Source organism: Pangasianodon hypophthalmus, chromosome 1 (genome assembly GCF_027358585.1).
Source record: "Pangasianodon hypophthalmus isolate fPanHyp1 chromosome 1, fPanHyp1.pri, whole genome shotgun sequence".
In the NCBI taxonomy this organism is placed as follows: Eukaryota; Metazoa; Chordata; class Actinopteri; order Siluriformes; family Pangasiidae; genus Pangasianodon; species Pangasianodon hypophthalmus.
The window spans coordinates 27,534,616-27,558,063 of NC_069710.1; the positions used below are offsets into that span (position 1 = coordinate 27,534,616).

General features: G+C 38.5%; 1 protein-coding gene across 3 annotated transcripts in view; it reads left to right on the forward strand.

Moving 5' to 3' along the window:
- The window catches only part of fars2 (phenylalanyl-tRNA synthetase 2, mitochondrial), a 133,600-nt gene that overhangs the window by 52,241 nt on the left and 57,911 nt on the right, over window positions 1–23,448 (forward strand). For all 3 annotated transcript variants that reach the window (XM_053233991.1, XM_053233985.1, XM_034304280.2), the window contains one exon: window positions 12,814–12,974. In XM_053233991.1, coding sequence (XP_053089966.1) covers window positions 12,814–12,974 — 161 coding nt within the window. The remainder of the gene's footprint in view (window positions 1–12,813; window positions 12,975–23,448) is intronic.

Genomic DNA, 23,448 nt, shown 5'->3' on the forward strand with positions numbered 1-23,448 from the left:
TATTTTTGAGTTTACTCCTTTTGGCAGTTGTTTTTACCTTTAGTAACCTGCAAGTGAGGCATGAAACCATCCATGCTTAGATCTTAGCAGATGAGTGCTAAAGGTCTCTTAAAGGTCTAACAGTGGCTCTGACGAGCTTGTGATCTGAAATTATAACCTTCAGGTCACTAGATACAAAAATACCCCATACAAAAGCACATACACATTCATGAAAATACAGTTTTTTGAACGTCTGTACAATATGTTCCACACAGGCTCTTGACTAAATCTGTTTTGCTTTTATTCAGCTTTTCACTCTCAAAGTCCGTTGATCTATTTACACACCGATGCTGTATATTTATGAACAGGGACTGTTTCCACAACTGGAGGACTAAATGAATCAATCCAGTCCATCACAGTGCAGTTTTTCTTACCTTATCTGTGTGCAAAATATCCTAATGTTATGAATAGAGTGATATTTTGCCTTAAAGCAATATCAGACAGTAACTAGAGATCCAAACAGTCTATTGACTAGTAACAACAATCTTTATACTACAGCGCTGTTCAGTGCTCCTTGCTCAGAAGGCGTTAAGTAAGGAATAAAACATGACCAGGCATGCTGTTATTGGAACGTAGTCAACAGCAGGGTTGTGTGATGTGGCCTGACACGAAGCAGATTTACTGTTACTAACCTGAAGTAATTAATTTCTAGTAACAGCACATCCTAAAGTGTTTTATTTCTCTTACACCACACTGATTTGGCAATGATTACAATGATTAAGTTATTAATGAGCATCACATTGCATTTTTTAACTGTTTATAGTAACATTTTTAGTGTTATGCAACTTAGATTAAATGAGACAAGTCAGTTCGTGCTATCACTTACATTCTAGCAGCTATTAACAGTTGTTCCCTCACCAGCCTGGCTTTATTTTCTCTCTCTTGAAGTTAATAAACCTACAACAACAACAAAAAAAAGACAACCTGTCATGCTCCCGAAAAAACTGGAAAGTGCAAAGCCCTCTGTCCTGAAGACTTTCCTGTGGTGGAAAACTTACTGACTGTACTGACACTTGAGACTCCTTTTATAAATGCTCCAAAAACAGAAAAAGTCACTATATCAATGATTATACATTTTTCTTTGTTAAATAACATGTTTATTCTGTTTATTATTAGGAGCGTCTGCCGTGCAAGTCTGTCTTAATGAGCTGTTGCTATAGGAATGATAATGTATTAGAAGGAGAGAGTTAATATAAACCTCATCACTACTGTCTGATGCTCTGTTATAGAAAATTAATCCATGCGGTCATAGTTAAGCATTCACCAGCACTGTGGTATAATTTCCTATAACAGCAGCTTTGACAGTAAATCTGTCAAGGTTTATATTACCACACTCGTTCTAATACATTAATGTTTCTATAGTAACAGCTTACACAGGGATAAGTATGATGGATGGTCCACTTAAATAAATTTAAAAGATATATGTAATAGTTCGCCTGGTGACGTTTTCTGTAAGGAGACATTTGTTTAGCATTAATGGAAGGAGTCTCCAGTGTCAGTGACACAGGAAAGGACAGAGGGCTTTGTGGTTTCTTGGTAACATGACAAGATGCATATTTTTGTCTTATTAACATTAACGGAGAGTAAAAAAAGAGATGCTGGGACAGGGACTAACTTGCTTCCCAGATGTTCAACAACTTTAAACCTAAGTATTAATGGATAAAAACTATGATGTGCTGTGGTAACAGTAGTTCCGCTTCACATCAGGCCACATCACACCACCCTGTCGTGGATTTGTTTTGTATAACAGCCAGCTCTGTTGCATTTTAATCCTTACATAATACTTTATAGATGATTGAGAGCATAGAGCTCCTTTTCACAGTCTGCTAGTTTCCATGACAGAAGAGCTGCTGTGAGTCATTTTTATCCAGTACACAAAATTACAGCTAGTAAAATGCAAGAAATTAATTTGGCATAACAGGTAGAGAATAATTGTCTTTATTTAGGCTTAATATATATCCGTACATGATAAGTAGAAGTAAATCCATAATCATAATCTAAAACAGATGGGTTTAGGTAAAAAAGGAAAATAAACAACAGAATGGAGATCAGGAAACACGGCTCACTAGTGTAAACTCAGGCAAGGCCTTGCACAGAGCAGTAACACTACAGAGGCTATATATACACAGACTGAGGTGACATGACAGGACACAGGTAAAAATAATGTTCTGGGGAGCCGCACTGAGCCGAATATGGACTGTTAGGGAACGAGGAACATAAATTTCATATTGCATAATATTTCATATTTATATCAAACTGATATCGAGGCTCTGAGTATGTGCCAGTACCTGATACTGACTTGATACTGCCACCCTTTTAAAGACAACTTGAAATGGAAATTTGAATAAACTTTGCTGTTAGAGCGTGCTGTATTTCTGAGTAAAACAGCATATTTCTGTGGGAATAATATAAAGCGGGTCTTTTGTCTTTTTTATCCATCTTCATTTGTGAAAATAAAATAGTCAGATCACTGGGATTTCTATCATTTGATTTACACAAACATGTTTCTTTTTTTTCTCTTTTAAATTGAGATACAAAAAAAATTTGTTGGTTGCTTAAGTATTCACTCCCCTGGGTCAATATTTGGCTTCAGTATCAGTTTTGCACAGCTGGATCCTGATTTGTTCACCCATTCTTCTTGGCAAAATTGCTCAAGCTCTGTGAGATTGGATAGAAAACATTGGTGAACATCAAATTTCAAGTCTAGCCACAGATTCCTAATCAGATTGAGGTCTGGCTTTGGCTGGGCCATTCTAATACATTCAGGTTCTTGGTTGTGAACCACTCCATTGTAGGGTTGTCATCCTCGTGGACTGTGAAGCTACGCCCCAGTCTCAAGTCTATTGCACTACTCCATGCAGAAGTGGCCATTTAGAGATGGACAAAAAATCGCTCCTACTGCATTGTAGTGGAATTTTACTGCCAAAGAAGAATTTTGGCATTTCTGTCAGAAGAGCAAGATGGTTGCTTTTAGAGTGTCACTGGATTTCTGTTATTGAGCGAGAGAGACACACTTTTTCCCTTGAAACTACAGACCCCTGGCTAGCTAGTGAAGTCAGTTTGTCAGTGTGTACTGTTTGTCTGTCAACAAACATATAAATGGATGGGAAAGAAAATGTATAGTCTGTTCTCGTGCATTGCTTATGTTGATAGTTGCAGTTGCAGTTTTCTGCAGCACCTCAGTCCCCTGGTGCGCGATTGCCTGGATCCGCTGCAGTTTGCGTGCCAAGCTGACATCAGTGTGGAGGATGCCATCATCTACCTGCTTCACAGAGCTTACACACACCTGGAGAGGCCACAAAGCTCTGTGAGGATCATGTTCTTTGACTTGTCAAATGCTTTTAACATGGTCCAGGCACTGTGGCTGGCTGAGAAGCTCTCCGTGATGCAGGTGGACCAAGACCTCGTGGCCTGGATTACAGACTACCTCACCAACAGGCCACAGTATGTCAGGCTGCAAGGCTCCTTGTCAGATGTGGTGATGAGCAGCACTGGTGCACCCCAGGGAACTGTACTGTCACCGTTCTCGTTCACCCTCTTCTGCTTGGATTCGGGAACGTGCCACCTACAGAAGTTATTGGATTACTCCTCCATTGTCGGCTGTATCACAGATGATACTGGCGAGTACAGGGACGCACAGAAAGCTTCACAGGATGGTGCAACAACAACAACCTTCAGCTCAACATCGGGAAAACCAAGGAGCTGGCGGTGGACTTCAGGTGCAGCAAGAGGCCCCCCACCCCTGTCACCATAAGGGGGGAGGGAGTGGAGATAGTGGACATTTACAAGTTCCTAAAGGTGCAACTCAACAACAAACTGGACAGATCAGACAACACTTAGGCCCTGTATAGAAAAGGACAGAGCAGGATGTTCTTCCTGAGGAGGCTCAGGTCTTTTAATGTGTGCACTAGGCTGCTGCAGATGTTTTACCAGTCTGTAGTGGCCAGCATTATCTTCTTTGCTGTATACTGAGGAGGTGGCATTGGGGATTTGGTGCCAACAAACTGGGCAAGCTGGTGAGGAAGGTCAGCTCTGTGGTGGGGATGGCAATGGTTAGTGTGGAGGAAGTGACTGAGAAGAGGATGAGAGGGAAGCTGAAAGCTATCTTGGACAATCCTTCTCATCCTCTCTATGCTGAGCTGAGGTGGCATAGGAGCACGTTCAGCCACAGATTCATCCAGTCACATGCCTCAAGACGTCTGGGGGTGCTCTTTTCTGCCATCAGCCATCAGACTCCACAATGCAGCAGTACCCAGTACCTACTATTCCACTGACTGAGTCTCACAGACACTCACACTTAACAGTTAATTGTCATTCCACAGATATTGCACGTGTATATAAATACCAAGGATATTGCACATAGAACTTTAGCATATGTACATACATACTGATCTATTTTATAGTTTCTATTATTATTTCTATTTAGCTTATATTATTTTTATTTTATACTACTTTTGTGATGTATAGGTATTTATGGAAATTCTTTTCTTTGATGTTGCTCCTCCTACTTGTGCTGCTGGTTCAACTTGAATTTCCCCTACAGGGGATCAGTAAAAGTGCATCTTGTCTTGTCTTATCTTGATGTATAGATAAGTTTTAATATGGCTTGTTTGTTAGCGATGTACAGAATAATGATTTAGATACACTTTTAAAACTTTTCGCTCTGGTAGGTAATTTGGTACTCTAGGTAATCTTTTTTGCTGGTAAGGAAAAACTGTTTTATGACTGATAGGGAAAAACTTAGTTTAGCTTTTTCTGTAATTGTAATCTTTGTCTGCAACCATTATAATTACAGAACAAGCTAGACTAAGTTTACAAAGTCATAATTACTGGCTTAATACGGATTTAAGGAGTTTATATGGATGAACCGTCCACAGGCTGACCAAATAAAAGCTCAGTTTGAATTCAGGTTGTCGTTACTTACCAAGCTAACAAAATTCTTTTGACAATTATGAGAAACAGGTACTCCTATTCCTGTGCATTGGTGTTGATGATGCTGATCTTTTAATGTTTTTTTTTTTTAATACATATAGACTGGTGCGTGCGTGCGTGTGCGTGCGTGTGCGTGCGTGCGTGTGTGTTTTCCATCCACAACCAAACTTAACAGCAGGAAGACTTCAGTAGAAAGAAATGAAACAAACTGATGGTACTCTGTACTAGTCATATAGAGAGAAGCTCACTGAAGCAATAACAACAATATGCTCCAGTGTTAATTAATATCGCCTTTTATCAGCTGTGCACTAAAATGGCACTGCGTCTTTGATTTGGTTAATAAACTCACTGGGATAATAAGGTTTGTTTAATACAGTGTTAATTCATATTTATTCCTATTTGAGGGTCAGTGTGCATAAGTGTAGCTCTGTGCTTCCTCTACATATCTCCTGTGTTTCACATGGGAAGAATTTACGATGATTGGTGCCTGACAGACACCACTTCTGTAAAATAAGAGAAAAAAATATTCATGTATTGTCTCTGTACTAGTACTAGTTTCCAACCTTAGTGCATGATCCATGTCGTGTGCCAGTTAACATCACACATTGATAGTAGTGATGTGTCGTTTGTGAATGAGTCGAATCTTTGACTCAGCTCTTTTAAGAGAACGCTGGGAGCTGAGTCGCATATCTACATTCACCAACATGCATTTGGATCTGATTTGTTTGGCACAGAGTAGCGATTTAGGGAGAGTTCGAATGAGAATAATGAGATGTGTTTTTGAATCTTATCTGTGACTGAGGCAGTGTGAGGTTTCATCAGCACTGCTAGTTGTTGTGATGTTTGTAGTGTATTCAGGAAGTGAACATCAGGATAAGTTCTTTGAATTCTAATTTAATAAGAGTTTAGTGCAGGCGCAGCAGGCACAATAATAATAAAATAATAATGCAGGATTTTTTTGACTGTTTTTGTCAGTGCAGTTTAGCAGCATGATGGTTTTACATTACTCTAAATAGATTTTAAAACAAAGATGTTGCAGAGTATAATGTTGGCCTATTTTGTAAATTAGAATGTAGAGTAAAATTTTATTCAACAATTTAAGTGATAGATAGGAAAAATCTATGACTTTACCCAGCTTTTGAAAAAAACAAAACAAAACAAAAAAAACAACAACAAGGAGTCGTTTGGGAACCAAAAGAGTCAGATTGATTGCCTTGACTCACTTGAAAGAATTAGAAACAATTAGAAAATTCTTTCTCCCCTCTCACAACTCAAGTTACTAGAATAGGAGTCAGTAGTAAATAAAGCAAGAGCTATGATCCATAAAATATAAAGCTGTTGGACAATGACAGCCTCAAAACCATAACAAGCATCTGGGATTCTCATGTTTCTCAGCCCCGTATCTCAAAACCTCAAAACACGGTTTTCCAGGCTGCGTACAATATAACAGTAAATGTTCTGAAAGTTGTGCTGTCCCTGACCTTTGACCCTGGACAATGGTCAAAGGTTGTGCACAGTAGCATTTCTTCTCTCTGAGCTGAGAGCACACACTCTAACTGTGGCAGCATTTCTTAAAGACTAAAAGCAGAGGAACAGAATGAACATGTCGGGGGGATTGGAGGGGAAACTCTGTCCCCAGGCAGCTGCTGCGGTGGGACCAGAGTGCAACACGACTCAGCCAACCAAGCTGCACTAATTGAGACGTAATAGCTTCCTAAATTAGCCTGGCATTAATGTTTATCCATTGGAGGTTTGGTTTCTGTCTCATTGATCAAGGGAGCGCTGGGGTATGTGAAAAGAATAAATATACGCAGTCATTTTTAAATACTGAATGCTGTATTTGCTGTTTTATTCTCTAATAATCAGGAAGTGCTGATCTGGCACCAGCTCTGCTTTATACATCTCATTGTATTTATAAGAATTTTTAAGGCAAAGACTGATCCAATTATCATTCCTCATGTCCTGAAAATGTCTCCTTGTTTTATACTTCCGTAAAGGTTGATGAATAACATGATTTTGTAACAAAGATTACTATCTTTTTCTGAAGGGAAAATGAGCCCTATATTATAAGGCTAGTTTTATGTTTACTCTGTTTATCTCCTCTCCCTTTCAGACTCTTGTCATTTTCCTCAAGCATCTTAGGTTCAGAGAGTGCCATTATTTTGGATCGTTGGAGTGGAATCAAAAATCAAACACGGAAAGCAACCTTTAATTTGGAAGAGATTAAATGCAAATGGCAGTCAGCGCTGAACTCTCGGTGGTGGTTTTAGCTAAATGGAATGCTGTGCTACTTAGATTTTATCCTGCATTAGGATGAGGTTAAGCCACCTCGTCAACCTCTCATGAATAATTAGCTGTACTTGCTTGTGTGGTTGTCAGTAAGTGTTCCGAGACGGAGGACGAAAGAAGACTTGATAACAAAATGCCGTAAACGCTGCTAAATGCGGGCTAGTTCAGTCGAGGTCCGTGTTAGAATTCTGGAAGTGAATCTCAAAGCTGATTAGAGATTCACCCTTGCTGCTGCATTTTAATTGTGTTATCTGGTCGGTTCAGATGCATTGTGGGACGTCATAGCTGGGATGGCATAGCTGAGTGGGTGCAGGTTAGGTGCTTGTTTTTTGTCAGTTGCTCCCCTCACTAATTTTTAGTATATTATTGATTTTCTTTATTAATAATCATCAAATTATAGCACAACTAACTGCAGTATTACTAGCTTGTTAAGCTTATTGTGTCATAAGCATTTGGGCTATAAAAATATTTAGATATTTACCTTTTTGTATAAAAAAAATGGCTGAAGACCCTGACACTGGAGACTTCTTCCATAAATGTTAAATAAAACCTCTCCCTTCTAGACAATTATTCTTTATTAGACTTGGATTGTATGGAGCATCCGCCATTCAAGTCCCTGTGTATACGTTATTACTATGTAAGCAATAACACATGATCGTCTGTGCAGTTTATACCAAAATAATCCACGCTGGGGTGGTGTGATATGGCACAACGCGAAGTAGAGTGCATTATTCTCACATAACTGCACTGTCTGGAGTGTGTTGTTCCACTTGTACCACAGCGTTTTGCCAATGGTTACAGTGTTTATTTTATTTAGGAACGATAGGTCACACATTTTAACGATTTATATTTAGATTTAATGTTGTGAAACATATGAGAGACAAGTTAGTTATGGTTATCTTTCTCTCTCTCTTTCACTCACACACACACACACACACACACACACACGCACAAAAAAAAAAAAACGCCGCTTGTCATTTTACTGATAAACCAGAAAGTGGAAACTCCTCTGTCTAAAAACTTTCCTGTGCTGGCAAACTTTGCAACGCACCGTGACTGTTACAAGGCGCTAACACCTGAGACTCCTTTCATAAATGTTAAATAAATGTCTCCTAACAAAAAAACGTCACCTCATCACCGATTATTTGTTTTACTTACATGGTTTTCATTATATGTTAACCAGCAACTTGTTTTTTTTTTTAATCAGTTTATTATTAGTCTTAGATTATGTGGAGCATCCACCATACAAGTCTCTGTGTATGAGCTGTTACTATAGAAACAATAATGTATTAGAGCGAGCACATTAATATAAACGTTATAACATATAGAACTATGGTCCGAGCCATGATACAAAGATAATGGACACGTTCTAACCAAATCAGATTCAAGAATTCAACCCCGCTGTGGTTATTAGAATGAGTGCATTAATATTAATATATACCTTTGATTTGTCTTGCAGCCAGGACTACTGTCAGACTTACTGTTATAGAAAATTCATCAACACCTCGATTCTGACCAATCAGATTTGAGAATTCAGTGGCGTAGTGATATAAATGTTAATAGCGTGACCCGCTCAGTGTACCTCCACGTTTTGTGTGACCTAGTGCAGATTTGTGCTCTGTTTTGAATATTCAGTATCACACACTGATTGGTTCAGTTCAAAACGCATCAGTGCCCACACACACTCCTGGATCTTACCATACATTGACATCTCTGAACAAAAAAAAAAAAAAGCAGCATGCATCATGCAGGCAGTTATGTAATAAGAGTCACGTCGGTCAGCCTGTACATTATGCATGGCAAGTGATGAATGGTTCTTTGCGTCTGTTCTCCAGGGCTGTATTTAATTTATTAACCATGGAGCTGTACAGCACCTGGAGAGGAAACTGTGTGAGAGGTATATTGAGCTGCAGACGCAAATGTATAGGGTTTTTTTTTTTGTCTTTCTGATAAAAGTCCCTAAGGAGAGCAGTTTCTTATCTGAAGTGACAGTGGTGAGATATTGCATCTAGAGAACACTTCTAAATCGGATTGTGCTTTTATTATGTGTGTCAGTGAACACTGAAAAATCAGAGTTCTTCTTTTGCAATTTTTTTTTTTCTATGAATGAATGTGAGTAATATTACTACATTTTTTTTAGGCACCCCTAATTTCCTGTCATGCTAACTCTTAAACCCTGAACCAGAAGTGCAGCCCTCGTTCTCCTGCTCATATTGACATACGCAATCATATTGACATAATGCAACGAAAACATTGCGCTCCATTACTAATCAAGCTGCATTATTTATGTTTTTGCATTACTTATTCATTACTGTGGGTCTGTACGGAGCAACGGAACGCCTGTGCCAATACACTCCTGTGAAAAAATCCATATTAATCACGCCATGCAAATGTGAAACTGTATTTCCATCTGAATGAGTGGCTTCGCTTCATCGTTGGCCTTAACTACAGGCTGTTCGTCATTTCATGCGTGGATATGATCGGTAATAAGCGTCATATCCAAGTTTTAGGCATTTAAGAATATGTAACCTGTGTGAAAATTCTTTAAAACTTTATTCTAACCTTATTGTGTAATGCACCTTATTGTGTGTTTATGCTTTCAGATTCAGATCAGTCTGTCAGCATTTTGGTATTTTGGATGGGTTAGAAATTATTGAATGGATCTTGTGACCTAGTGCGTAGCAGCAGCTACTACGGTGAATGAGTTTAGCTCTTTGAAATCTCAAATTCGTGACTCTGATGTGTAAGAGCTCTGAATCTGTAATTGCATAGGTGTCAAGAATGAATAAAACAAACAGATTTGTGAAAGAGAAGGAAAGTCAGCTCATTCTGTTAGAATACACTTTTTATATTTTTGTTTTTTTCACACTGTACTGATAAAATGTCATCTAGCAAGAGGGAGAAAAATCCCAATCTAGAATCAGTGGATGACATTTTTATGCTCTGGCACACACAAATAAATGCCGTTTAGAAAAGGTGAGCTGTAACTCAGCTCCAGATTTACCTGCTCAGTCGGTACATCAGGTCTTCCCTCAGAGCGAGCTCATAGGTCAGCCGTCATCGTGACAGTTTTCCTCCTGCATCATGATGCTCTTTGAAAATAGTTTTGTGTTGTGTGGAAATAGTTTTGGCATCTTATTGTAAGAAACCCCCAGAGTATTTTAGATGTGGATGGATGGTTAGACTCACTCCTTTGGTCCTAATGAGATGTGAAGCTAGAAAGTTCATTGTCCTGTCTGAATTTCTTTTCTGCCTATCACGTAGCCCACTATTTAAAGTGTCAGTCAGATACTTAGTGGACAAATCAAGATAGACTACATAGTACATTATATTATTACTTACTACTTATATATTTATTGAACTCAGATACGATCAAAATAAAATATACCATTTAAAATTTTTGTTTCATTTTAAAACCATTGACTGGTGTTGCTCTTCAAAGGAAATAACCTAATACATATATATATTCTATATGCAATAGTGCTAGATTGCGTTCAGTTTAATTAAATTAACCAACAGTGTTTGTTGTGCTACTTGTATTTCTCATTTTAACATGCAGTTTATAAACAATTAGAATTTAGAGGCTGAGACAGATGCGACATTGCAAACCCAGCTCAATACTGCAGTCATTGGTAGCCATGTTGGTTCTGTCTTTTATCTGCTACGAGCCCATCCCCTTCTGTTCTGTGGTGCATGATGGGACAGGTTTTGGTGTATTATTCAGGATTTTCCAGTATGCTACACTGTTCCATATTTCTCAGTGTAGACACACTTGATAGTGGACTCAAAAAATGCTCTAGAATAATACGTAACTCTGTGACACAGCTTTAGATCAGCAGGGTGAGACAGTTGATTCAACTAATTATCAAGCACTAAACAGGCTAAAAGAAGGGAAAATTCAAATCATGAAAGGGCAATACTCCTCCAGGACTTTAGTTTGACATCCCTGAGTCAGATGAATAGACAGAGGAAATGGCACACGGGGGTGCGGATATTGATGCGGAGCAGTGCTTTAGCTCGAACAGCGGTAGCTCGACTGGGAAGATAGGTGATGAAAGGAACGCAAAAAGAAGGAGAGGGATAGGTGCTCTGAAAATGAGCAATAGCCATGGGAAGGGGAGGAAGAGAGGCCGGGGGAGAGGAGGTGATGAGTAATAGAGGGATGAGAGATAGAGATGAAGGGAGGGAATGAAGGATTGGCAGGGAGCGAATGGCACAGAGGCGTCAAGCTGTGAAAGTGAGCTCTGCCAAGGACTGTTAGCCGTGCTGATGTCATCGCTGATGTCAGGTGAACAATGTCAGATGCTAGCTCCCGAGCCGATTGGCCAGAGAAGGAGACGGTTGTCACACACAGACCTGGACAGAAAGTAGAGGGTGTTGGAATGCGTGGCTTTTTCCGGAGATTATTTGAGGTCATCACTGATGTCCGTGATACGTGCCCTTTTTGGCAATACGTGTGTGTGTGTGTGTGTGTGTGTGTGTGTGTGTGTGTGTGTGTGAGTTGTAGCACACATCTCTAAGCCTCGAACTTGCTACGCTGTTAGCAATGTCACACAGCTTCATGTCTCTCTTTCATCTCTCCTGATGTGCTCGTTTCCTGCAGTGGCAGCTGAGTGATAGCAATCAGCTTATCCATCAATCCTCAGCCCAAATAAATGGTCGGCCATGTTTCTCTACGTGAAAATGGCAGCCACACAACATACCAATCATGGCACAACACCAAACTGAAAGCACGTTATGAATATTCATACGTAGGAAGCAATTAAAAAGTTTGATCTAATCGAGCGCTTTTGCATTTTGATGCACGACTTGTGTAAGGATGGGAATAATTAATGTAAGGTGTTTGAGGGGGTGCAGGAGGGGAGAGCTGATTGATCTGTGTGGATGAAGATTGAGATTTATTCATATCTCTGTCTTCCCCGACCGAGTTCTTTGACCCCAGAGTTCCTCCTTCATTACCATATAAAGCAGATTTTTCTCAATTCTGAAGGAACGCAACTCGGGCTTAGAGAGAGAATGACAGAGATGAAAAGCAGGAATGGATGCATGAAAGAAAAGAGCATTATATATGGTCACCCTTCCACCCATCACCGGGCACCTCGGGCTGCAAAGCAAATCATATTCATAACAATCGTAATTGTGGCCTTGATGGCTCGGCTCTGTTTAATGCACCACACCAGCTGAGCGAGTTTTCGGGGAGAATTTCCTGTTTCCTGTCAGTCAAAGGAAGCTGTCTTTCTCTCAAACCTATAGAACTCTTAATCAGCCCTAAAAGAACAGCATTAATTGCATCACATTGCTTTTGTGGTTTTTGAGATGTACTTGAGTTGTAGTTGTACGGCATTAATCAGTTCAATTTGCTTCATGTATAGATCAGTATGTAACTCTCAAGGGTAGACTTTGTGAGTCTGGAGGAATCTGTGCAAAATGAACAAACTGTCTTTCATAGTGAAATGTGATTTCGTTTAGAGACACTGCATTGAAAATGAAAGCAGCTCTGTAATAAATAACAGATGAGTCAGAAATGATTCTGTCTCCTTTACTTCCTTACAGCGGGCGCAGGGAATAAAATCGGCTGGGCCTTTGGCTTGGGCCTGGAAAGACTCGCCATGGTTCTGTTTGGCATTCCGGATATCCGACTCTTCTGGAGCAAGGACGAGCGCTTCCTGAAGCAGTTCCGTCTGGCCAACATCAATGACTCTGTGACCTTTCAGGTATGATGGGCTGCACATTGAATGAGTGTGTGAACGTGTGTGAGTGGTGCCCTGTGATAGACCAGCATCCCATCCTGGGTGTATTCCAGGAAAAATGGGCAAGCACCCAGGTTTCCCAGCATAGGCTCCGGATCCAGTGCATCTGTGACCAAAATAAAGCACTTAGTGAAGTTGAATGAATGAATATTACCTCTGCTGCAGTAGCTTTTTGACTTTAGTAGCTTAAGAAGTTGCTAACAAGCTAGCATATGTTAGGCTAAGTATCATATCATGTAAGAAGCTCTAACGAGCAGCCTAAGTAGCAAACCTTGGCCCAATATCACCCATTGCATGGGAGCAACATTGGGTGTAACATTAGCAAGTTTATGAAGGCACCTTTGCCAGTGTCTAAGGAGTACAGACATTGCCACCCAAAATACTGGAACAATGTTAGTTTCTTACCTAAGTAGCTAACGTTAGGCTAATTATTCTATTATGTAAATCAGAGTTTGCTAACAAGTGTTAGCCCTGACTCTCCAGACTGTTGAGAGTAGGCAGAGTAAATTGGGTACAAAGAATACATTTCTGTTTCCACTCTGGTGCATGTAATTTTAAATACTATCACAATGTTAGAAATGTGAAAAGGTGAGGCATTTGTCTGAATTAAATAAGATTTAACTCCAAAATAATTAAATGACATGCCTAGTGGGAATTGCTGAATCAGGGAATACTTTCCATTGATCCGCTGTGCATGCAGCGAGGATAAGCCCAAACTCTTTTGACATTTACCAGACGACTGAATGTTCGACACAACATTCAGTCTTGTTTGACCACCGAGAAATGAGCAAATGGATCAGTTAGAAGCTGTGGTATAATTTCCAGCTTTTCCCTGCAGACCAGAGCTTTGTGAAACTCCCTCAAGCTGCCAGCACAATGAGCTGTTTACCGTTACACAAATCTCCATCAAATGTCTGCCGGGTCACTTAATGAGTTTGGAGAGCGTAATGCGTGTACTGTTGAAAAACCTTTGGCTGCTGTTTATATCATTCCCTCAAACAGTCTCAGACTGTAGATAAGAGTTTATGACACACACACACATATAATATCAGTTTATTTCAATCAGTTTGACTGAATAAGGATGGCTATAATCTGTGGACTAAATCCACAGTAACGCTTTACATTAAGTAACAGTTGGCCATTGTTAAAAGCGCTACACAAATAAACTTGAACTGAACTGAATTAAATTAAGGTTCCTTTAACCCTCATTATATCACAACACGGTTTGGACAGTAGTTCTGGCTGTAACATGAACAATAGGTTAATATTAATGCACCCATTCTCATCCGTTATAGTTTCTATAGTAACATCTCATATATAAGGACTTGTACGGTGGACGCTCCATATAATCTGCCTGTTTAATAAACGGATTTTAAAACATGTTGTTGTTTAGCAATGAAAATTATACAATAGTTCCGGTCCACTAATTTGATTGGTTGAATGGCGTTCCAAGAGTACTTATATTCCCCGTAACCGCACTGGGATGTTTCAATGCGTGTATCACTCTGCTTGTCTGTGTTCGGCATGTACAATTCCACTTCCTAGTTTGAAACTGTTACTACAGTAGTGTTAACGACATCATCATCATTAAGAACATGGCAAATGATACTTGTCAGGAATTTAACTTTTGGCTTAAAATATGAAAATGTGTCAGATGAAGAAGGGAAGCCAGTTTTACCAGAAGTACCTTTAATGGAAAGTATAAATTAATATGAACTAGCTGACGTGCTGTTAATTGAGCGTGGCTTCTTCGGGATCTATTTGCTCTACCGGAACAAAATTAAACAAAATATTTGCCCATGTTTATGTAACATTTATGGAAGGAGTCTCAGGTGTCAGTGCTTTGTAACAGCCAATATTAAAACTTTAATGAACATGTATGTAGCTGCGTGGCAAAATTCAGAACTGCACCTGAAAAGCAAGCTTTATCATTTACACTTAACATTTAAGAATATTAAGTAATTATTTTTTGTTAATTTATGCAGCTTTATTTTTAGTCATGGATTGAATAAGCATTAGTCAGTGCAGCTGTGTTTCATTAACATTTAAACAAACATCACTTGATAAATGTGTTTACTTACTTTATTACTTTTGAATATTGCTTTTCTTTTGTTTTTTTTCTTTCTTTTTTTAAACTAGTGCAGTGCCATTTTTTCATACTTTAGCCAATCTGAGCACTCAAATGAATTCCATTATAAGTTTTTAATCATAAAGTTTAGAGAGATTTTAAGAGCTGAGTGAAATTTTTCATCCAAAACCATTTTTAATATATTTATAAAAAATATGGATATTGTTACTACTCTAGCTAATGAATGAATGAATAAATAAATAAATAAAACTTTCAGTCTGAGCCAGCATTACTTGTACGACATGACAAACTGTGTAAAGTTCAGCTGACTGAAATGCTTTTAGTAGTTGTATTATTTATCATAATATCATATTTATTAATACAGGCATTTATTATTTGTTAATGTTAACTAATGCAGTAAGTAATGTTCGTTAGAAGAACTTCAAGTTCAAAAGCACTGATGCAGTTATCTCCACAGTTTCTATACACAATATGATTTATATCTTAATACAGAAAAAAAAGCTTGCTTTCCTGAGCAGGCTCTTGCTCGTTAAACATGGAAGACGGATCTGTTCTGTTTATACAGTTTTAATCTTAATCATATTTTGCAGTACGCCATAAAGACAGTTATATTACAGCATCCAGCTGTTAAATGCACTGCAGCAGAGATTTCATCCATCTCTCGTCTCGACTGTGAAAGATCTTATTCTTTTGTGCTAAAAGCCTGCAGAGTGCCTGGTCATTGGTATTCCCTCTCACACCTCTGTTTAGAATTTCCAAACATCATCTTCAGTGTTTTTTTTTCCTTCCACAATTATTTCAGAGGTCAAGCGAGTACCTCACACACACACACACACACATTAGCCTGCAGGGTCAGGAGTGTGAACCCGAGATTCCAGCTACAGCCATCTGTAATTCATGCCAGGTTCCTACTGTGATGTGCGTTTGCTTTCCCTGGCCTGGACACTGTAATGAAAACGTGGTTATTACAACAGTTGTTGTAATTAATTGGATTAATGTAGGTGTAATGGATAATGGATTCGCTATAATTAACACACACATTCCTTTTCCAGAATTATTGCTCTGCTTGCTAAAAGCTGAGCAAAAAAAAAATTAACATTGAGATATCTTTGTTTTTGTAGTCTCAATCTTATAGGTCAGATTTTCTGACTACATTGCACACTGTCACCTCTTCTTCAAGAAATATATTTCCTCAAAACGATATAGAAATGTTTTTATAAACTAATATAAACTAGCTGTTGCGACTAAAAATGGCTGTAGGCTATGATTAAGGGAAAGTATAAACATACGCATAGTTTTCCTGGGCATCTTTATTATTTTCATTATTTGTTACATGTTAAATTGAATGTGCGTTAAAATGATACATAGGAGTTATTTGTAGACAATCAGTATGTTAGTGACTTTCTGTAAAGTCAGAATAAAATCTTTAAATGCAGTTTTCTTCCCTTTTCACAATTTCTGTCTTATATTACCGAATTGACTAACATCGGTTTTATTTTGTCATTCTTTTGTAGCTTGCTACTATTTTGTGGAAAAAAAAAACAAACCTGGCGTAACATTAAAGTAAACGTAATGCTAGACTAGTTTGTTAGCTAGGATTAACCAGCTAATTAATGCAAATAAACCTGATGTTAGCAAACTAGTTAGCTCTACCTAGATATGCTTTTCAGTTGCTGCTTTATTTTGGTGCTCACTGCTGATTTGTGATGATTGTTGACTGTTGATTGTTAACTTACTACTACTGTTACTTACTTACTTACTTACTGTTTTTAATAACAGGCAGCGACTGATGAAAATGATACAATAGGAAAATAAACACTATATCTCATAGTCTGTTCATACAAGCTGAAAGATGTCTGCCTCCTGGTGCGCTTGTTTCTCCTCTTCACTATAACCAGACTAATTTCATTCCACTCTACAGGTCATAATCGTGGACTTTATTGAGATAAAAGCATGTGTAATTGGCTGTTTATAAATGGATGAGGTGTTGATTGCTGTACAAGTCTGAGATCTCTTCATGCTCTGTTTAAAGCGTGGCTCAGTGAAGGATTCTGTGATCAGGCTCAGATTGCCTTAAGCTGTCAGTTTGAACCTTCACCTCATAGACACATAACTCCATGGTGCTGTGTTTTTCCCTGCTGCCTTGTTAGGAGTGTGAGGCCAGCACCGTGTATGCTGCCTGATTGCCCAAGTTGTAATGTAATGTAGAAGTGTGAACTCATGAACACCAGGGATAAGAGCGAGAGTTCAATCTTGTGCTGCAGTCTTCCACTAATTGCCTTGTGTCCCTTTCACACATTCCACACGAGCTTCTTCCAGTGATCTTAACATGCATGTACTTGTCCTAGAACTTGGAGGAATATCAGTGCTGAAAGACTTTATATACAGTGTATATACCTTTAGCATTGTGAAATCCTGGTGCTGTGAATAGTGAACTTTAAATGTATACACTGATATACAGCTATAATAATTTTAATGCCTGAGGAAATAAAAAAAACAACTCAATAAAGCTGTTTTGATCTATGCATATACATGAATATGCAATATGGAAATGTTATCCCCAGATGCTAGCCGGCTAATTAACTACTAGCTCACGCTTGTTACAGACCGTCACAAATGAGATTTCAGTATCAGAGTCTTGATTTGCATCATCATATTCTCAGTGATTAACCGGTCTGGACACTTAAATATAAGTATACCACAAGCCTAACTGTTCTATCACTACAATTAGCCATGGGAGCTAGATAGCTTAGCACACCCTAGTACTGATAGTCTCTGTTTTCAACAGAAAAATGTGACAAACACCAATATGTATAACTGAAGTGGCACTAAGCATGGAAAATTAGTTATGATGACTGTAAATTTCTCTGCCCAATTTCTGTGCACGTTGCGACTCCCAGCATGAATAGCCCTGCTTCTGGGTTTGTATTTAGTTGCTGTCATGTTTTGTTTATAAAGCCGTGTGCTCTTTGTTTTCCTACTTCCTAGTCCTGTCTCTACCTCGTTTTGTCTTTTGCACATCACCCGATTGTGTCCAGCTGTTGTTTTTAATCAGTTTTGTGTGTGTGTTCTGGTTTTCCTGGTTTCGTATCATGTTTCTTTTCTCATTTCTTGCATATGGATTGTCCTTTGTTTGTTCTTGCCAGCCTGTTGTCTAACCCTGCTGTGGGCTGTGATGATGGTGATGATTGTGATGATGATGATGATGATGATGATCAGATTACCTACAGTAAAACACGTTATGTATATGTACTTGCGTTCTGCCTCTCACCGTACGTTACAATAAAAATTCTTACAATGCAATAAAAATGCCCAACACACCCCTTTCCCATAAACAGCTCTTGGAGGTGCAGGTCTGCATTTGCATATTAAAACATGATAGGCTGTTACAGTTTATGATGCAAAAGCCTGTAGTTTTTCTGTATAGGACTATATATTAGAAAATGTCAAAATTTCACGTTGTGAAGGGTTTTCCAGGCTGTCACATGTATAAATTAATTGCATGTGTCATTTGTTTTCTAATACTTCGTTACTCGTCTCATTGTCTTTGCATATTGGAGCATAATAGGCTGTTCAATTTTATGATGCAGTAACACTTGCCTGTCATGTGTTCAGCAATTTTCAGCTTCTCCTCCTTTTCCCCGTCTTTTTTTGTAAATGGTTGTCATTTTAAAGTGACTTTAAGGCCTGAGTGATTTAGGTAGTGATGTTTTCCATCCAAAAACGGCCTTGTCGTGTTGTAAATGTATTTTTTAAAAAAAGGATTTTTTTTTACTACTCTAGTTGAATTTGTGCTTTTCCAAATATGTGTGTGGGGATCGTGGAACTCAACAGGTGTTCAGTTCACTATTTACTCCTGCCAAAATCTTTCAGTCTGAGCCAGCATTACTTGTAAAACATGACGGACTACGCACACGAAGTTGGCTTTAATCCATTTATTAGTTATTTTATTAACCGTAGTGAAGCATGTGAGTGTGTGTTGGTGTGTGGAAGGCTGATACAGGCAGTGCAGTGGCCTTGCAGGCAGGAGTTGTCTGTGTGTGTGTGTGTGAGTGATCACCTTTGGTCTCTAGCTGCATGTCATTCCTCAGCTCATCTCCCTCTCTGCCCACTGACCATTACACACACACACACACACACACACACAGACCGAGAGAGAGAAGGATGGATGTACTTGTCTGCCTGTCTGATCCTTTAATTTATTTATTGTTTCCATTTTGTGAGTTTTCCGGGAGAAACACACACAGAGGAACAACTGAGCTTCCAGTAACCAGTGGAACAGATGCGTGATGTGTTGTGCATCTCTCTCTCTCTCTCTCTCTCTCTCTCTCTCTCTCTCTCTCTCTCTCCTCTTCCCCTCTCTGTTGTATATATGAAGTATGACAGTGGGGTCACTAGGCTTTCTCTACTGTCTGTGTTTGCTGTGGTCTCTGAGTACAACACGAAGGCAGCTGAGAATGCAAAACATGTTCTCCTGAAGCTCACACACTGTGCTAACTTTCAGCATCCAAATTTCTCACTTGCTTAGATTACTACCCAAGGTAAAAAAAAAAAAAAAAAAGAATAATACGTGTAGGTGTGCTGTTAGAGTACAGTAATCAAGTATTAGGGTGGTGTGATGTAGCCTAATGTGAAGTGGAGTTATTATTACTGCAGTTATGCTGTTGTGATATATCCACTAAATGAGTTACTTCCTGTGGTCACTCGCATTCTACAACAGACGATTGCTCACCAGCGAAGACGTCTTTCCTTTTTCTTTATTTCTTTTAAAATATTTTAAGGTTTTTTACATGCCACACTGTATGAGATGATCCCAATAAAATCTTGGCCAAATTCTATAACAGGATGTGTGATAACGTGTTCTTCATGTCAGAAAATATATGATAAAAATTCCTACATTCTGCTTAGTTCATCAACACGATCCGAGCTTGTGAAGAAAAAAGGCTTGCACAAATAGAAACATTTTTTGAACAGAGTTTGCAGTAATGAGGATCTTTTTTTTTTAACCATTAGCATGTTTCATTTACATTTCACCATTGCTACTACCGTATTTGTAGTTGTTTATTTTAGCTATGTTTATTTTAAAGGGTACATGTTATTTTAGTCTTTTTCACTATCCTGACACACAGCACTAGGGTAGTTCAGCAATAAAAATGGATAAATTTCCCCATCCATCTACTCCCACTAAACAAACTAACATTGAGTCTCAAATTGCATACTTATGTACTGTTCTGGACCGTTACTGAGTACTAACATTGACCGGGTTTCCTCTGAAGTTTAAAAACCTCTCATGTCACCTTCAAACCTTCCAAAAGGTCTGTTTTGCTTACTCGTCTTCTTGATTTTCTAGATTAGTAAAGACTTTTGAATGTAAGGTCAGAGGTTTCGATTTGAGATGCAGCCCATGACAACAATCACGACGATGGCGGAAAGTTTTAAAAGAGAAAGAGCTTGTCAGTGTGTTTATCATCACTGTGCATGAAATTGCTAAACATTTTACAGTTTGACTTGGAAATCAATGGACAGGGCTTCTTTGTCTCAGAAAAGTCATAATGTCTATTTGAGGCCATTTGCCCAAAAAGTCCCTAATACAGGGAACAGGAAACACTGGTTTTACGATGTACGATTTTGTTGAAACACAAAAATCGCACCGAAAATCACACACTATAAACTCTGCTTAAAATTCCCTAATACACTCACCACCTGAGACCTTGAAACAGTATTTTATCAGGATGCATGATTTCATATTTGCCAAGTCTTGTTCCGTCCTGCCTGTACTTACTTCACATTCTCCGAATCTGTTGCTGATTTGCTCATGATCACTGCATCCAGTAATTTCTGGACGTAATCATTCACATTCCTCTGATGAATGATTTTGTCCTTGGCACAAATCCTCAGCAACTCCATCATGTCTGAATCACCACAACTTCTCCCCTTATTTTATTTTTCTTGACATTAGCAGTTCCTCTTGTGGGCACTTCAGTGTGCTGATTTTTTACTCTTTGAGGTTTAACAGTGAAGCTCAGCATGATCAGATGACCTACTTTATGAGATTCTGTCATAAAAACAAATTGAACAGTATATTTGCATTTGGAAATAGGTTAATTAGACTAAAAATACGGTATGTCACATTCCTGATAAACCTCAAAGAGCAAAGCTAGAAGTACCCTAGCCAGATGTGGGAGGGGCTTAATAGTGTGACATCATTTGTTCTGGTGTTGTATAAGGTCTTAGGTGTCTGTACAACTTGTAAAGATATTCATGAACTGCATAGTTTTCGAATCGAGTAGCTTCTAAGTATATTTAATTAAAAAGCAGCAGACTTGATTGTTTTATTTCCTTAACAGTTACATGTTTAATCCATCTGTTATATATTTCGTATTTGGTTTGATGGACTCGTTGACTCGAGGTTACTGGCTGCTACTCTGTTTGCTCTCTCCGACACTGACTCGAAGAAAAAAGACAGGAAATCATGGATTGTGTGAAATGAATGTAAATGAATGTGTTCCAGTGCGAGTACAGGTTATCCAGGTCAGTGTCAGTTGGATCTTTATCACTGATTCCCACTCATCCTCTTTACTTTGATGAGCTTTGGCATTTCTACTGGTGTCGTCATATCAGAGGGAGCCGAAGAGACACCGAGACTGTACCTCTCGAATTTTATGAACCTGGAAAAGGTAACAGGAAAGAGCTAGATTCTCACTACTGTTCTGTTTCTTATGAATGCTGAATGGAGTTGACCTATTTTTTTTTTTACTCTTTTTATTTAATTAGAAATTAAATAATAAAAAATTAAATTTAAATTCATTTAAAATAAATTATTTTTTAGATTGATCATTTAATCACTGATATTAATATTATCTGTATTATTTATAGATGTAGCATTAGTATAGTTAAATTTATTTTGCAATTAAACTTGAAATATAGCTATAGAGTAGATATTAAACGCAGAATTTTGAAAGTACTCTGACTGTACCTAAGCTTGCTTTAATATTATTGTAGAATTGCAACATGAATCCAAAAAAAAAAAACCCGAAAAACAACCAGAAACAAAGAAACACAAAATCTTCCAACACCCAGCTTACATAAGTGTGCACATCCACATAATTGGGAATGTGACAGCGTTCAGAATCAACCAATCACATTAAACTTGTGTTAAATACTAATGAGTACACACCTGTGACTGATTAACCCCAAATAAAGTATAGCTGTTCCTATAGGACTTTCCTGACATCATCTTGGTAACATCCAACTGGAAAAGCCACACAGAGCTTACAAAGCAGGTTCGGGATCTCACTGATGAAAATATCAGTGAGGAGAAGGTTACAAAAAATTTTCCAAGGCATTGGATATTCCATGGAACACTGTAAAGACAATAATCGACAAGTGGAGAAAATATTGCATTAATAAGAACAAGACGTTCCTCTAAAATTGGTGAGAAGACCAAGAGAAAACTGGTCAGGAAGGCTGCCAAGAGGCTTACAGCAACGTTGCAGCAATTTCTGGCAAGTACTGGTTGCTCCCTACATGTGACAACAATCTCCCGAAATCTGCATATGTCTAGGCTGCAGGGAAGGATGGCAGTACGGAAGCCTTTTAACAAACAAAACATCCAAACTTGGCTAAAGTTTTCCAAAAAAAACTAATAAAAAATCCAATCTCCCAAAACTATGTGGAATAATGTGTTATGGTCTGATGAGACCAAAGTTGAACACCAAAAGATATGCTTGGTGCAAAAAAACACACAACACATCACCAAAAGATCACCATCCCCATGGTGAAGCATGGAGGTGGCAGCATCATGTGTTGGGACTGCTTTTCTTCAGCTGGAACAGGGGCTTTATCAGGGTGGAGGGAAAAATGAATAGCTCCAAATACCAGTTAATTTTAGCACAAAACTTTTTCTGCTAAAACACTTACGATGAAGAGGAATTACACCTTTCAGCGTGACGATGACCTGAAGCACACCTCCAAATCAACAAATCATTTGGCTGTGCCCAGGAAATGCCCACCCAGAGTCCAGAATTAACAATTCTTTTGCAAGGAAGAATGGCAAAATGTTGCTAAGTCAAGATATGCCAAACTGACTGACTCTTACCCAAAAAGATTCAATGTCAAGATAAAATCTAAAGGTACTTGTACACCTGTGCAACCAGGTTATAAGTACAAATACATTTATCTTGTTATTTATTTAATATGATCTATTAACAACATCATATACCATAGATAGGTGAAACCTAAAATAAGAATGACCTCTGTGTGACAATACATTTGCCAGAAGATACATACACATACACACTTGTAAGATCATGTTATCATGCATTAGCTTCCCTAAGAACACCTTTCATC